General features: G+C 38.8%; 1 protein-coding gene across 4 annotated transcripts in view; it reads right to left on the bottom strand.

The window, feature by feature from the left end:
- Positions 1-15,312, bottom strand: part of Atf7ip (activating transcription factor 7 interacting protein) — an 87,060-nt gene that overhangs the window by 19,025 nt on the left and 52,723 nt on the right. For all 4 annotated transcript variants that reach the window (XM_021644286.2, XM_060384311.1, XM_060384312.1 and 1 more), the window contains exons 6-10: positions 14,390-14,455; positions 10,414-10,487; positions 9,769-9,857; positions 5,958-6,593; positions 89-153 (exon numbers count right to left, since the gene is read on the bottom strand). In XM_021644286.2, the coding sequence (XP_021499961.1) occupies positions 89-153; positions 5,958-6,593; positions 9,769-9,857; positions 10,414-10,487; positions 14,390-14,455 (930 nt within the window). The remainder of the gene's footprint in view (positions 1-88; positions 154-5,957; positions 6,594-9,768; positions 9,858-10,413; positions 10,488-14,389; positions 14,456-15,312) is intronic.

Raw genomic sequence — 15,312 nt, 5'->3', positions numbered from 1 at the left:
CTAGCCTACATAATATCCTGTCCCCAAAAAGAAAAGTTATAATAATGTAAGTAAATAATGTCCGTTGTCGTAACACAACTCCTCTTACCTGTGATGTGCTATCTGCTGCTTTCTTGTTAACAGAAGAGTCTACTGTTTTGTTTGTCTGGTTTTCTGAGAATTAAACAAAAAATGGAAAAGTTTAACATGTCTATAATATGTAAAAAGTCAGGCTGCTTTACACACATTACTTCTGTATTCTTCTGTCAGCGCGTTACAGATGGGCGTGGTTTTCCTCTCACAGAGCACCATGGTATCTTTTAGAAGACAAGTTCACATTGTAAGTTTGAAAACTTCATGTACTCATTACCCAGCAACCTGAACTATCCTAAGGAATACCTGAGAAAGGTAACTTAATATTTGTTCAACGTGACCGTTCCAGTATGAGAAAATGGTTAAGGGAAACGCCATTCTTCCACAGCATGTGTCTTTGGAGGAAAATCTAATACAAAAAATGTTTATCATAGCTTCAGTACAAAAGGTCACAAAAAGTAACCGTGAGAAACATATGCATACATTAGTTCAAGTACTAATTACCTGGTGCTTCTGCAAATGTACATGCTTGTTCCTAGATACGAATGAAGGCCGACGGTTGACATCAACTGTCTCGATCAACCACCTTCCTTCCACCTTATTTTCTGAGGCATCCTTTCACTGACCCTAGAGTTCACAGATTCTGCTAGGCTGGTAGTCCGAACAGCTCCGTGAACCTCCCTGTCTGCCTCATGCTGCCCCAGGCTGGGCTTAGACTGCTGCTGCCAGGTCTGGCTTGTGTTTGTTGGTTTTTGAATTTAGGCCCTCACAGCAGGAAGTTCACTGAGGCATCTGCCCTCCCAGGTTGCTTTCATGTATTCATTTTCATTTAGCTTGTCTCAAGTCTCCATGGAAAAATTGTCATATACAGGAAAACTACACCCGGACAGCATGTAAATAAAGCAAGCGTGTTCCTGCCGATTTCTAACAGGTAGAAGAGGAACTGTAAGATTTTACAAAATAGCTTTGACATCCATTGAAGTCATCTGCTTTCATTCTTTGATTAATAATTAGTTGCATTATCAGCAGTGTTCTTATGTTAAAAACCTCCCATCCTTTTTCTGGAGATAAATAATTCTTTTTTAAAACACTTATTTATTCATTTATCTAGTGACTTAATGTACAGGAGTGCTCAATCTGCATGTACCCCTGCATGCCAGAAGAGGACCTTAGATCACGTTATAGATGGCTGTGAGTGTAAGCCACCACTGTGGTTGCTGGAAATTGAATTCAGGACTTCAAGAAGAGCAGACAGTGCTCTTAACTGCTGAGCCATCTCTCCAGCCCGATAAACAACTCTTGATCAAATATGGCATTCTTGTTATTTTCAACCCCTCAATACAACATTTATGCTAAAAAAATGATAAAATTGTCTAAATTACATATATAATTTTACATTTAAAGAATCAACTAAAGTAAACACCCACAGGTAAAAATCCAAGGGCAGGAAGTAAAATATAACCCTGCACGACTTGCTTCGCCCAACTTGCTTCAATTTTATTTTTGGAGAAATAATGTATGAATATAAACTTACTTTTTGAAAATATTCTGAAATTGGCAGGCTACAGTGGTGCATGCCTTAAATGCCAGCACTTGGGAGACAGAAGCAGGCAGAGCTCTGTAAGACAGAGGCCTATCTAAGCTACATAGCAAGTTCTAGGCCCGACAGAACTACATAAGACGATTCTGTCTCAAAAAAAAAAAAAAAAAAAAAAAAAAAAAAACCAAAAACAAAAACTAACTCTAGGTTACTTGTCTTACATGTTAAAGAATTAATATACACAGGATATATTACCAAAACACATTTTTAAAACACACATACTAAATTTGTATGTATAAACGTTTATATGCGTGTATGCTGTTTTGTTATTTAGAATGATTCTATTTTTGGCATAACTGTCTCAGAAAGAGTTAATTATTCACAAAACGGTAACAATATTCCTTTCTCTAGATTTTACCCCTCCCCTTTACTACAAGCTAAAATTTCCTTCAGTTTTTAATGCAGCGTTTTCAGTCTTGGTGCATTTTTACTTTCTACTACCTGAGCTACTTTTCAAAGTAGGAAGTTCACAACCATCTATCAATCTACAAAATTAACCAAGATGTGAAATCAATTTGTAGCTTAAAATCCTTCTACAATGTAGGACACACATCTATTTTGTTACCTGCTTGATGGATTATGTCATTTGATGGTTAGTCGTTTTTAACCAGTATTCATTTCTGTTTTTAAAGACTTACATTGATCTTCACTAATGTATGTGTGCATGTGTTCTGAAGGTCTGTCTGTGTAACAGTGTGTGCAGATGCCTCTGAAGGCCGCAGGAGGGTGTCAATCTTCAGTTGTGATTATGCACTACGGGTGCTGGGAACTGAACCCAGATCCTCTGCAAGAGCACAAGTGTTCCTAACTACTGAGGCAAGACTGCACTGCAGTCTTACCACGGTGCTCCAGGCACTTTACAGTATGAATGGTAACATCCTCTTAGTAGGTCTGGCTGTCTGAACAGGAACGGAAGGCAGAAAGCCTGCAGAAACTCAGGGAAATTACAGCTGAAGGAGTAAGAGCTTAGTATTATTCACACTCCAGTTTCCCTTCTCTGTGGAAATGAGAGCTGTTTGGTGAAGTCTATGTACCCACGTTGCTCTCTTACAAACCAACTGCTTAGTACCTAGCTGACTAAATGAGATTAGCATTTACTGTTTTAGAAGTCCAAACGAGGGGCTGGAGAGAGATCTCCGTGGTTAAGGGCACATACTGTTCTTTCAGGGGCCCTAGAGTTCCAGTCCCAACACTGCTATCAAGCAGCCCAAAACGGACAACCCTGCCCTCCTCATACGCAGACATATATAAAAACAAAACAACAACAAAAATCTTCAGATTCAGCATTTCTCCCAGTGTTAATCTTTGTTTCAAACACTACCTGACTGACTTTCTGCCTGGAGGCGTTTGTTTGCACAAACGCCAGAGCACCATGTGCTCACCTTGGTACCCAAGAAGGCAAGAGCAAAGCCTCAGATCACCTCAGACTGGAGCTACAAATGACTGTGAGCTACTGTTCTGGGTGTTGGGAATGAAGCCTGGGTCCTCTGGAGAGCAGCCAGCGTTCAAGGTGGAGGCACCTCTGCTGCCCTCGCTGCCCACCCACAGCAACACACCACCGAGCACGCGGCTCTTCCTCAGCATCTTCCTTGTGCTGCCATCTCTCACCTAACGCTATCCCCACCTCATCACTGGTAGACCTAATTTCATTCTATTTCTAGCAAATAATTTTCCACATTGCAGTCAAAATTCATGGATGCCGTATTCCTCCACACACACAGAATAGCGTAACATTACATTTCACGTATTTTCTGTTCCTAACTCACACATTTCAAGGACTTTCCTCCCCTTTTACATCCTCTCAAAGAAAATGGCATATTATAATATTTATTACATTATTAACTACTTACTGAATGGCAAGGCTCCATATTTAACTTGTAGGGTTTAGTTAAAAAAAAAAAAAAAAAAAAGGACTATCTTCCATGTTTCTATGTGCCTTGCAGGACTTTAGAAAATTATAAGCATCAATTATTTCTTGAATGAATAAAGTATAATTTGAGCCCTTAAGGGTATAAACCAGAACTATTTACTTAAAATTCACTAAGGATATAATGAACTCTAACAAATATGTACAAATATAATCTAGCTACACAGCACAGATTTTATTAAGTAAACATGTATATCAATACAAAACATGGTGAGCTTCAGTTCTATGACCTAATAGTTACAATATACAACTAAGCCGGGCTTGGTGGTGCACACCTGTAATCCCAGCACTCTCAAGGTTAGGAGGAGGCAGATTGCTGTGAATTCAAGGCCAGCATGGTCTACAACGTGAGTCTAGGACAGTCAAGGCTACACAGAGAAACCCTGTCTCAAAAAACCAGAAAGTAAATAACTTAGTTTCAATTTTCATATTCTGCAAAAATTCCATTGGATTCCGGCCTAAATTATGGTGGCCTACAATGACAAATGACCATTTTAGAATCATTTACGGCAGCATCTTTGAAATCAGGTGTAGTTAAAAATATGTGTTCTTACATAATTACTTCGTAATTAACATTTCACAGACACTATATCTGCCACTCACATTCATTACTAATTGCTAGTAATTCACTTTTAAATACAAATCAAATGCAATTTTAAATGAAGATAACTTTTAATAGTTTATATATGGTTACATATTAAATAAATACTAATATAAAACATTTTAAAAATAAATACACTGTCTTATAAACAGAGCACTACGCTAATCAATAATTATGGGAAGTATTAATCTTACATACTTTATGGTAAAGTAAATCTGAAACAGACTGATAGGACACATTGCTATTACAGCAGTTCATCAGCCTACATTATCCTGTAATACACTCTTTCTGCAAATGTCCACAAAGTGTTTAAAAGAACATGTTGATGAAATTATAATCTGAAACATGTATGTTGAAGGGAGAAGTAGTCATAACATTAAACAAATACTCTTCAAAACCTTCTTTACAGGCCATGATCTTACAGTAAAGTTCTATATTTATTTAAATACAATGTAAATGAATTAAAAACAGTGCCAACTTTGTTTCAAAATTTTATAGTTATCTTGTGCAAAATAAAGTCTATTATAAATCATCTGATCTATTTTAAATGCTTGAAAGGTTTATGAAATGAAATCAGAGAAAAATTAAGCCTATCTTGCTTGTCATCGGACCTGATTAAGAGTAACCCTCTCTCTTAGCAAGGCGAGCATTAACAATGCTTTGGAGGCCAGGTGTGCTAGCGCATGCCTTTCTGCCAGCACTGAGGAGGCAAAGGAAGGCAGAGCTCTCTGAGGCCATCCTGGTCCAAGACAGCCAAGACAAGAGGTGTACAACTTTAAATAGCAGCTGCAGTCAATTTCATCATTTTTAAGTAAAATAAAGCAATTAGATAACTCATCTTATGAAAAATGACAGAAAAAAAAAATGAGTCAAACATTTTGTAAGAAAAGAAAGGAACTATTTTTTTTTAATTGTTCAACTTTAGAAGACACTGAGTGATGAAATGGGCAGAGAAGATGGCTGGGTTTTTGTGTTGTTGCTGGTTTTGGAAATAGGGTTTCTCATGTAGCCCTGCTGAGAAGTCATTCTGTAGACCAGACCAGCTTCAAACTCACGAAGACCTGCCTCTGCCTCTGAAGTGCTGTCACTACCACCAGACACCAATATGGATTTTAATGCTCTCATTGAATTTCTAAAATTAAATAGTTAAACATATTTACTCAGTTGTCCAAAAACACTTATCATAGAAACCAAAATAATGCAGTATGCTTGCTAGAAAGACTGTATTAAAACTCACCAAATAAATTACTAAAAAATAAAACAGAAATGCTAACTTCTCAATTAAAACTTCTTCCAGACTGGGAAAGGCGAAAGGAAGGAGAAAAGGCAAGAATAAGAGGCATGAGACAGAAAGTAAAAAGGAATTAGTTCTACACATATGGCACAATGAGGTGCCTACTAGCTGAAATCATCCACGAAAAAACAGCAGTAGAGTCCCAACGCACAAAAATGAATGTCTGAAGCACGAAAAGAGTTCAGTGTTCTGAACTGATTATTATATGTTATGCACATGGATCAAACAACTATGTCAGATCCCATAAAGATGTACAAATATTATGCCTCAATAACAAAATACAGTGAAAGAAAGCTCTCTCACACTCCACTTTAATAATCATTTATCATCAGGTATTCAGAAATTTAAAATAATCAAGCAAATTCTATTTACCACAATTTTTTTCCAATGATGTCAGGGAGAGTTGAATCACAGAAAGGCCATTAATGTGCTTTTGTTTCTGTTATGAAGCAAATCAACTTACCAGTTCTTGGGGTGGTAGAGCTACTTTGTTCTGCAGAAGATGAAGTGCTAAAAGCAGATATTGGGATTTTCATCTGTATTGAGCCTCGATTGTTTGACGAGCTATGGAGTCCTGATGGGCCTACTGTGGGTAGAGAAGTCCTTGTGGCTTGCACAATAGAATGTGCTGTCGGAACAGCCTGTACAGCAAGTGTTGTTCCCAAGGGTGCAGCAGTGGCTGAAGAGTTCCTCTGAAGAGTAGGACTGGGCACTGATGGAATGTTTGGTTTAGTGGGGTTTGGCAAGGGTGGCAAGGATACTGGGTTTTTGGTAAGACCACTCACTGTAGGTGGACTTTGCACAGATATGAATTCAACGTTGCCAGATGGTTGATTAGTCACTAAAGTCCCTGGATGGCTTTGCAGGAGCTGAGGCTGAGAGGTCACTGCAACGGGTACATGCAGAATCACTGGCAAGGACTGCAGAGAGATTGTGGGCTGAGGGTTTCCACTAGGCACCTGAGTAGTGGCAACTACTGTGGCTGTGCTGGGCGCAGGAAGAATTGGTGCTGGCGGCAGAGAACCTGAGGCTGGTGACGTCTGCAGTTTAGGCTGATTACTGACAATTGCTGGAGAAGTGACAAGACTGGCTGAAGACACTACAGAGAGAAACAGAAGTCTCAGTCTAGACAGCTACCTTAACTCACCAGCAAAAATTTAGACATGAATTCAATATATCATATGCAGAAAAGCCACCACAAAAAAATTACCAGGTTTGAAACTCTGAAATGTTTAGAAGTCCCGTTATTTGTTTGGGTGTTTCAAGACAGGGTTTCTCTGCGTAGTCGTGGCTGTCCTGGACCTCACTCTGCAGACTTACCTGCCTCTGCCTTCTGAGTGCTAAGATTAAAGGTGTGCACCACCACTGCCCAGCTTAGAAGCATTTTTGCGCGTCTATTTGGTGTTCTGAAATGCCACAGGATTTAATGTTAACACACAGGATTGCTATCTCAAGATCAAATCCGCTTTTGAAAATTAACATATTCACTTCAAAAGAACTAACTGTAAAAACAACTAAAAAATACTAAAAATTACATGAAACCACCTTAAATATCAACAATTTCTAACTCAGGTAGGAAATCTAGAGGCGAATAAAGCTGATCACTGTATTTTACCATCTGAGCCATAGGAAGCCCGATACAGTTTTACTGAGGTCCTTGAGAAAGAACTAACTAGGACATGGAAGATGCCTTAAACAGGAGTCAATAAACATTGCTTAATATAGAAAAAAAAGCACTAAGTGAACAATGGAGACAAATTAAGAAGTTGAACACCTACCTAAGAGGGAAAAGAATAAATAATGACTACAGAGATTTACAGTAGCTTAAGACTGCACCATCAGGTTTGTTTGAGTCACGATTTAAGCAACTCAAATAGTCACTTACGTTTAGTTTAAAATATAACTTTTATTTACTACTTGGATAGTTAGTCTATCCATAACCACAGGTACATCAGAGGAGTGACTCTCCGTGATGCAGGGAGATACTTGCAGTTTCCTGAGAACAGTGCACAGTTTGCAATGTCCAAGCTGTTTTCATAACAGCCACGAGCCATTTGACTTTTGCACTATATGAACAGAAGAATATCTGTTGGCCTACTTCTATGGGTCCATATCTGAGGGCATTCTGTACTCAAGACTCCCAGCAATGCGGAAGACACAGAGTAGAGAAACCTACACACTGCATCTTTTTCTATGCAACCACGTAATCCTTAACAACATGGATATGTTTTGAGACATGTGTCACAGTGTAATTCCAATGCTATATGATCACAAAACTGTATAAATCTAGCTGGGATATATCAATCATCCTATGGGCCAAGAGACAGTAAGGTGAAATATATGCAGCGACTACAAGCATAAAATGGCATGTCAGTCTGCAGTAAACACTGATAATAGTAATACAGCAGTGACACAGTTGTTGCTAAGTATCTTACCCAACTGCACTTATTGCAGCCTGTATGGCTCACGGTGCTACACGTCTGCTCATATGAACGTAGCACACGATACACAGGAGTAACACACCGAGCTACAGCAAACAGTAAAACAGCCATGACCTCACAATTAAAGATAAAGATTTCTCAGCCCCATTATGCTTAACAGATAACTGTTTTATGTTCACAATGCACTAAAATATCATTATGCGGCATATGATTGTACATATATCTTTATAATAAGAGTTTAATTTGAAAACTAGGCATAGTAAAAGTAAAATACCTAATAACAGAATAATTATCACAGGATAAGAAAAGATATTAATGTACAGATTGCTCCATGTTGAGTATGGAAAATGAAATTGTAGATAAGAAGAAACTATGAAATCCAAGGTGGTATAGAGGTACCAAATGATCTTGTCACATTAAACTCTTGATATGCTTATTATAGTATATTTAAAAAGTAAATATCACTTTAAAATGTCCATAAGGAAGTAATAAAAACTACCATTTTTATTATGTTCCATCCTCTAGTAAAAACACAGCTGGCTTTGAACTTATGATCTACCTGCCACAGCCTGCTGAGTTCTGGAATTACAGGCCTGCATGACCATGCCTACCAGGACCTACCTTCTTAGCATAGGTCCTTAGAAAAACCAATGAAAAAAAAAGCGCAGTAATATGATTCCTGACTCTGTTCTGCACTAACTCCACAGAAGTTCCCATCTTTCACATGAGGCTACATTTCGTTCCCATGTGAAGTGAGCAGACTGAAGAGAGTGAAAGCAGATATAGACAAGAATCTGGCCAACTTGCTAGGCAATGGTGGCACGCACCTTTCATCCTAGCACTAGGGAGGCAGAGGCAGGAGGATCTCTGAGTCTGAGCACAGCCTGGTCTACAGAGTGGCAGTCAGGTCTACACAGAATTACCCTGTCTCAACATCCCTCTCCCCATAAAAAGAAGCCAGAAAGCTGTTGCTGCATAACAGTTTAAATATTAATATTTAATATTAAAATTTACTATTTAGTCATCAGCAATTACACACACACACACACACACACACACACACACAGGTGCGCGTGTGCACACACACAATCTTTTCTATCCTGGCTGTATCCAGCCCCACCTGTCTTTTTTCTTCTTTGTTCAGTCAAGGTCTCTCACTGGCCTGGAACTCACCATGTTGGCCACCTGATCTGCCTGTGGCACTGGGCCTCAGGTGCACTGTGTCACACTTGGCTGACTTTGTTTCACGTGGGTTCTGAAATGGAACTCAGATCTCTATCCTTTCACAGTTTTTAATTTTGAAAAAGAAAGCTATTTTCTGTTTTTAAAAATGTTGTTTGTATGTATATCACAAGCTTATTATAATTTATTTCTGCGTGTTTTTTGTTTCTGTGAGACAAGGGCTCACTGTGTAGCAGATGTCATAGAACTCACTACGTAGATCAGGCTGGCCTTCAACTCAGAGCATCTGCCTGCCTCTAGGCGTATTATTAATTTTAAGTGAACAAATAGTCCTCAAACTCTTATTTTAACTCAAATGGTAGTACCAAGTAGTTTAACTAAAAAATCCTCTGGACTTCTTCGTAATTTCACGAGTCAGAAAAGAGCCCTAGAGATGAGAAAGTCTGAGAAGTACTATACTAAGAATTTGAATGTCTAAATTTCCGTCTATACTTATTCATGCTCCTGATTAAAAAAAGAAAAAAATACACTTGTAATTATAGCAAAGTGCCCTGTTATCTAACCCATTTCCAACCACAAAAGATTATAGAGACCAAAGATGTTAGGGCCCAAGAAAATGTATTTTTGTATTAAAAACAAAAACCATGTTACCTGTATTCACAGGAGTTTGAAAGGATGGTTGTGGACCCTCGCTAACATTTCTTTTGGACTCCAGCATCTGTCGCACTGTGCCTGCATTTCTAAGAAACAGATACATGTACAGTCAATGGCTGTGCCATCCTAGGGTAGACCCATTGAAGCACACAGTGGCCCATGGTGGGAAAAGGGCGGGGAGCTTTGTGGTTTGTGCTTTGTGCTCTATACCTGAAGCTGGTACATAGACCACTTCATGTCAGACAGCACTGCTCAAGAGCCGTCTATATTCTAACATCATCAGCGTGTCACCTCGAGACTAAATATAGGTACAGGCACATTCTCATCACTCACCAAAGCAGTTCTCAACTGCTAAAAACTACTAATGACATGTTCTTAAAGGACTATGTGGGATGTGGGGGAGGCGTGGACCCTATATATTTAATCGTCAACATTGCAAAAGAAAAAAGAAACTCTTAACAAAACATAAATTAGCAAAAACAATGCATAATGTAAAGAGAAAGTAAAAAAGCAACTATTACCTAACCAATGTATATAATATAAGCAATAGAGCATTTACTGCCACATACGTATTTAGAATTACATGCCAAGAGTCACCTTGCTTTCTAACTTAAACAGGAGATAAACAGATTGCAGTCTTACCTGTAGGTCACACTGGTATTGCTGTTGACATCACTGGCAGGCTTTCCTGGTGATATGGGTGGGTTTGGAGGGCTCTAGAAGAGGGAAAAGTACCAAAGTAAAACAGAAAGTCCAATATATAGGAATTATTTAAAAAGAAAATAAAATCATTCAAGTCCTTTCTCAATTTGATCTGCTATTTAACAAACACAACAGAAAACACGGCGAAATCAGACGTCCCTTTGCTTTTTCATATTCTTTTAGAAGTTTTTCTACATAAACCTCAAAGTCTCTCATATTGTCAATCTCCAGGTGGTGATTTCAGTCATTTTCTCTTTCTGATGATTTTCCCTCTATATTAGTAGAGAGTTCTATACCCTTTTCTTTAGGAGCTGGCAATTTTCTTGAAAGTTTTCAGAATACTCTGGGGGTCTCTATAGTCACGTGGAGATGGTCTCTCTGTGTGTGTAAGGCAAGGAGGGCCTTTATGCTGTAAACAGGAGCCTTGGCTGGACAGCAAGCTCATTCAGTGCCTTCTCTGTGTTCAAGAGTAGGCCAGAGCAATGATGTTCACGGCCATGAAGGGCTCTAAAGCTGTGTGCATGTTCACAGCTAGAAATGTTGCTGCAGCTTTTCTTACCTTCTGATTAGTTTCACAGAACTTCTTGCTTCTTTGAGGTAAGATTAAATAACTAATTCACTCCTCATTTTAAATCAAGACAGAAATGTATTATGTGAAATATACTATCGAGGGGACAATACCGACAATGTTCTTCAGTCTCAGAACTTACACAAAGCAGCTGCTATCAATTAGTGTACTGCCACCAAAGACCTAAGCAACATCCAGGTCCACTATATGGTGATTACAGGCAATAACAGTAATAACCCAGACTCTTTAGAGGAAGAGGAGGTGGTATGAAACTGTATTATACCATGTCATTCCTAGAAAAGGCTCTAAAAATAATGGTTATTGTTAATATTAGCAATCACCATGTACCAGATAATGGAAGTATCAAAATATAGAACTATTACTGAAAATAAATTCAAACTGTTAAATTGAAATAGAAATAATAAAAAATAGTGGAATAATAAAATAACAAAGACAACAACAGAAAGCAAAGTCAAACAAAGGCTGTGCTTTGATTTAATTCAATACTAGAAAAAATATTCAAACTGTTTAAGGCAACAAAAATGACATGATTTAATTTTTTTGTCTGCATACTATAAATAACAGCACAAGATGAGTGGCTATATAGAGAAGAAAAGAAGAGAAAATAGAAATACAAGAGACCACAGAAGAGTAAAATGCTGTAAGGAAAAATATAAAGTAAGAAACTAGCAAGAATGTACAAAGAAATAAAGAAAGTAAGACAAACCTCCATAACATAATTTTCATTTATGTAATCTAAGCCATCATAAAACTCTCTATAAAGCCAAGGATGGCCTTAAACTTGTGATGTTCATGTCTCCCTCCTCTCAAGTGCTAGAATCACAGCCATGGAGTGCCATGTCCTGTCCCATGTGGTGCTGGGATGGATGCCAGTGCTTCCTGCATGCTAGGCAAGCACACTAGCAACCAAGCTATACCACCAGCCTTTAAAATCACAATGCTAAAGACAGAAAATAAGCTTCAAGAATTCTGCAACATCAAGTAGATTAATATAAACGCTGACATCTAAGAATACTAAAAAGAAATACTCAGCCTAAAGGTTCAGCTCCAATACTACATACTAATATGTAGGAAGAAAGTGAATTTCACATTCATGAGAAAAGAAATGTTTGTCAGCATCTCCTAATACACAGGTAGCTGAATGTGGCGGTTTAAATAAGAATTGCCCTCACTGGGTCACAAATTTGAATGGTTGGCCACCAGGGAGTGTCACTATTAGGGGGTGTGTCCTCGGAGGACGTGTGTCCCTGAGAGTGGACTTTGAGGTTTCAGAAGCTCAAGCCGTACGCGCGCACGCTCATGCCTCCTTTCCTGCTGATGTGGACGAGAACTCGCAGCTAACTCTCAGCAGCATATGTGCATGTGCTGCTACGCTTCCCACAGTGACAATGATGAACAGTGAACTGGAGGCCGGCTCCAAATTAAATGTTTTCCTTTCTAAGAGATGCTGTGGTCATGGTGTCTTTTCACAGCAAATAGCCTCTTATTCCTACTGGCAGTATTCTTGGTCAATGTTCTATTGGTGTGAAGAGATTCCATGTTCTTGTTGGCAGAGTGTGGATTTTGGATTAGGAAAGCTTTAAGTGGGGCTTAGTGCGCTATGCTAATAGAAACATGGAAGACAGTGTGCTGACAGCAATGTAGATTATGACACCTTGGCTCAAGGGGTTTCAGAGGAAAAGAATGTTAGTAAGTGGCCTAGAGATTGTTCTTGTAATATTTTGGCAAAGAACATGGCTACTTTTTGCCCTTGTCCAAAAACTCTGCTTGAGGATAATTTAAGGAATTTTGCACTAATGGCACTATCGGAGGAGATTTCAGAACAGCCTAGTACTATGTTGCACAGTTATCAATAGACAGTCTCATGCATATGGATAATGAAAAGCAAGAAAACATACAAAATGTACAGTACAAGGAGTAAAGGGAACCAGGAAGTATAATAGGGTTAAGTTTTGTGTTCATGGAGATAAACAAACTAAAGAAACTCCAGCTACAAAATGGAATAAAGGAAGTGGTAACCTCAGGCAAGACCAAATCAGCTAAGCTCCAACTTGTGAAAAGAAATTAAAGAAAAGCTTAAGGTTGGACATGGTACACACCTTTAAGCCCAGCAGTAGGGAGGCAGAGGCAGACAAACTTCTCATTCAGAAGCCAGCCTGGTCCACAGAGCAAGATCCAGGGCAGCCAAGCTTAGGGAGCGAATGAAAACATCAAAAACAGAAAGCTGGAAAAGACATAACTGAACCAGGGGACCATGCTCCAGCCTAGAAAGCAGGAGACGTTGGCAGTTCTGGCTTGAGAGTCAAGGATAGAAGAAAGGAGTTTTAAAATCTCCTCTCTCCATGGTTTAGAAAAGCTGCTGAGGCTAGGCGTGTGTGTCAGGCATATCCTTGCTTGTGGGCTATTACTTGAAGCTATGAAGGTGAAGCCTGGATTGCCTTGGTGACCCCAAGATATTAGAGATGCCACAGCCATAAGACACCTGCCAAGGAAAGCTGCAGACCAGGTGTGGAACAAGCACCAGAGTGAGTGTGCTGCAGACAACTAAGCTGAAAGGAGTTGGAAATCTGAAGAGCATCAAACATGATGCCATGCATGAAGACACACAACTTACAGTTTGCCCTGCTGGACTTTAGATCTTGCTTTGATCCACTATTTCTTCATGGTCCTTCATTTCCTCCCTTTGAAATAATAATGTATATTCTGTGCTATTGTATGCTGGAAGTATGTGATATGCTTTTTGACTTTGCTTTCATAGGTTATTATAGTTAAGAGATTGCCTTGAGTCTCAGAGGAGACTTTGAACTTTTGACTTTTAAATAGTGTTGGACTGTAGAGACTGTGGGGACTTTTGAAGTTGAATTGGATGCACTTCTGCATTATGTTATGGCTTCAAGCCTATGAGTACCAGGAAGCTGAAAGTGGTGGTCTGATTAAGAATGGGTCCCATAGACTTAGAAGGTTTGAATGCATGGTCACCAGGGAGTGGAACTACTAGGAGAGGTGGCCTTATGGAGGTGTGGCCTGTTGGAGAAACTATGTCACTGACAGTGGGCTTTGAGTTTCTAAAATGTTCAAACCAGCCCAGTGTCTCTCTCTTCCTGCTGATCCAGATATAGAACTCTTAGCTACCTCTCCAGCATCATGTCTATCTGTGTGTCACCATGCTTCCCACCACAACTGTAACGGACTAAACCTCTGAAACATGAGCCAGCCACAATTAAATGTTTTTCTTTATAAGAGTTGCCATGGTCATGATGTCTCTTCACAGCAATAGAATATTGACTAAGACAGCAAACATAGCTAGGCAAAAACAGAAATGCTTACTTCTTGTCTTTTCTTAAGATCGTCTTTGGCTGCTCCAAAACGTTTGGTTAATCTGGCTATCTTGGCCTAAAAAACAAACAAGGAAAAGTCAAGTGGTATAACATCCTTTAAAGTATGCTATACATAAGAGAATTCCAAAGATGACAAGTTCTTCAGAGCGAAGTAGGATAAGCTGATCGTAACATACTTACTTAAAAAACATAAAAAACAAACAAACAAAAAAAAAAAAAACATAGGAAACCCACTGCATTCCCTGAAATAACTGCCAGGTATAAACACTAATAGATCAGTTTGCCCTTAAGTACAACTGGATTTTCCACAATGTTTTCCAAAATATTTTGGAATGTAAGGCTTTATTTGCAGCTATTTTTAAAAATTGTTGTAATCACACTGAACTTTCTAACTAACAACATGCCTATGTGGACTTATGTTGTTGTCATGGAGATTTTGTACAGTACCACTCATTTGTGCGTGCGCTTTTCTCCTAGAGCAGCGGCTCTCAACCTTCCTAAAGCTACGCCCCTTTAATACAGCTCCTCATATTGCAGTGACCCCAACCATAAAATTATTTCATTGCTACTTTATAACTATAATTTTGCTACTATTATTAATCATAAATTTGTGATATGAAGGATAACTGATGTGACCGACAGGTTGAAAACCACCGTACTGAAGGCTGATTATATAAATTTTTTATCCTATTAGATAAGATGAATGTTTCCCGTGCCTTGCTCTATAGTCATACAAGGTTGTAAGTGATAGCTTCGTTCTTTCAGAATATTTCTTCAGGGTCATTTACAGAAGTGGAATTCTCAGTTTCTATTCTAAATGAAGTTGTCTAAATGTTTTTCAGAAAGGCTTTTACTGACTCTCTACAGCAGGGCAGATGAGAGCTTATAAACTACCCTTTGAAAGATGTGATA

Source organism: Meriones unguiculatus, chromosome 5, assembly GCF_030254825.1.
Source record: "Meriones unguiculatus strain TT.TT164.6M chromosome 5, Bangor_MerUng_6.1, whole genome shotgun sequence".
NCBI classification, from domain to species: domain Eukaryota; kingdom Metazoa; phylum Chordata; class Mammalia; order Rodentia; family Muridae; genus Meriones; species Meriones unguiculatus.
This window is presented reverse-complemented; position numbering and strand designations above follow the sequence as displayed.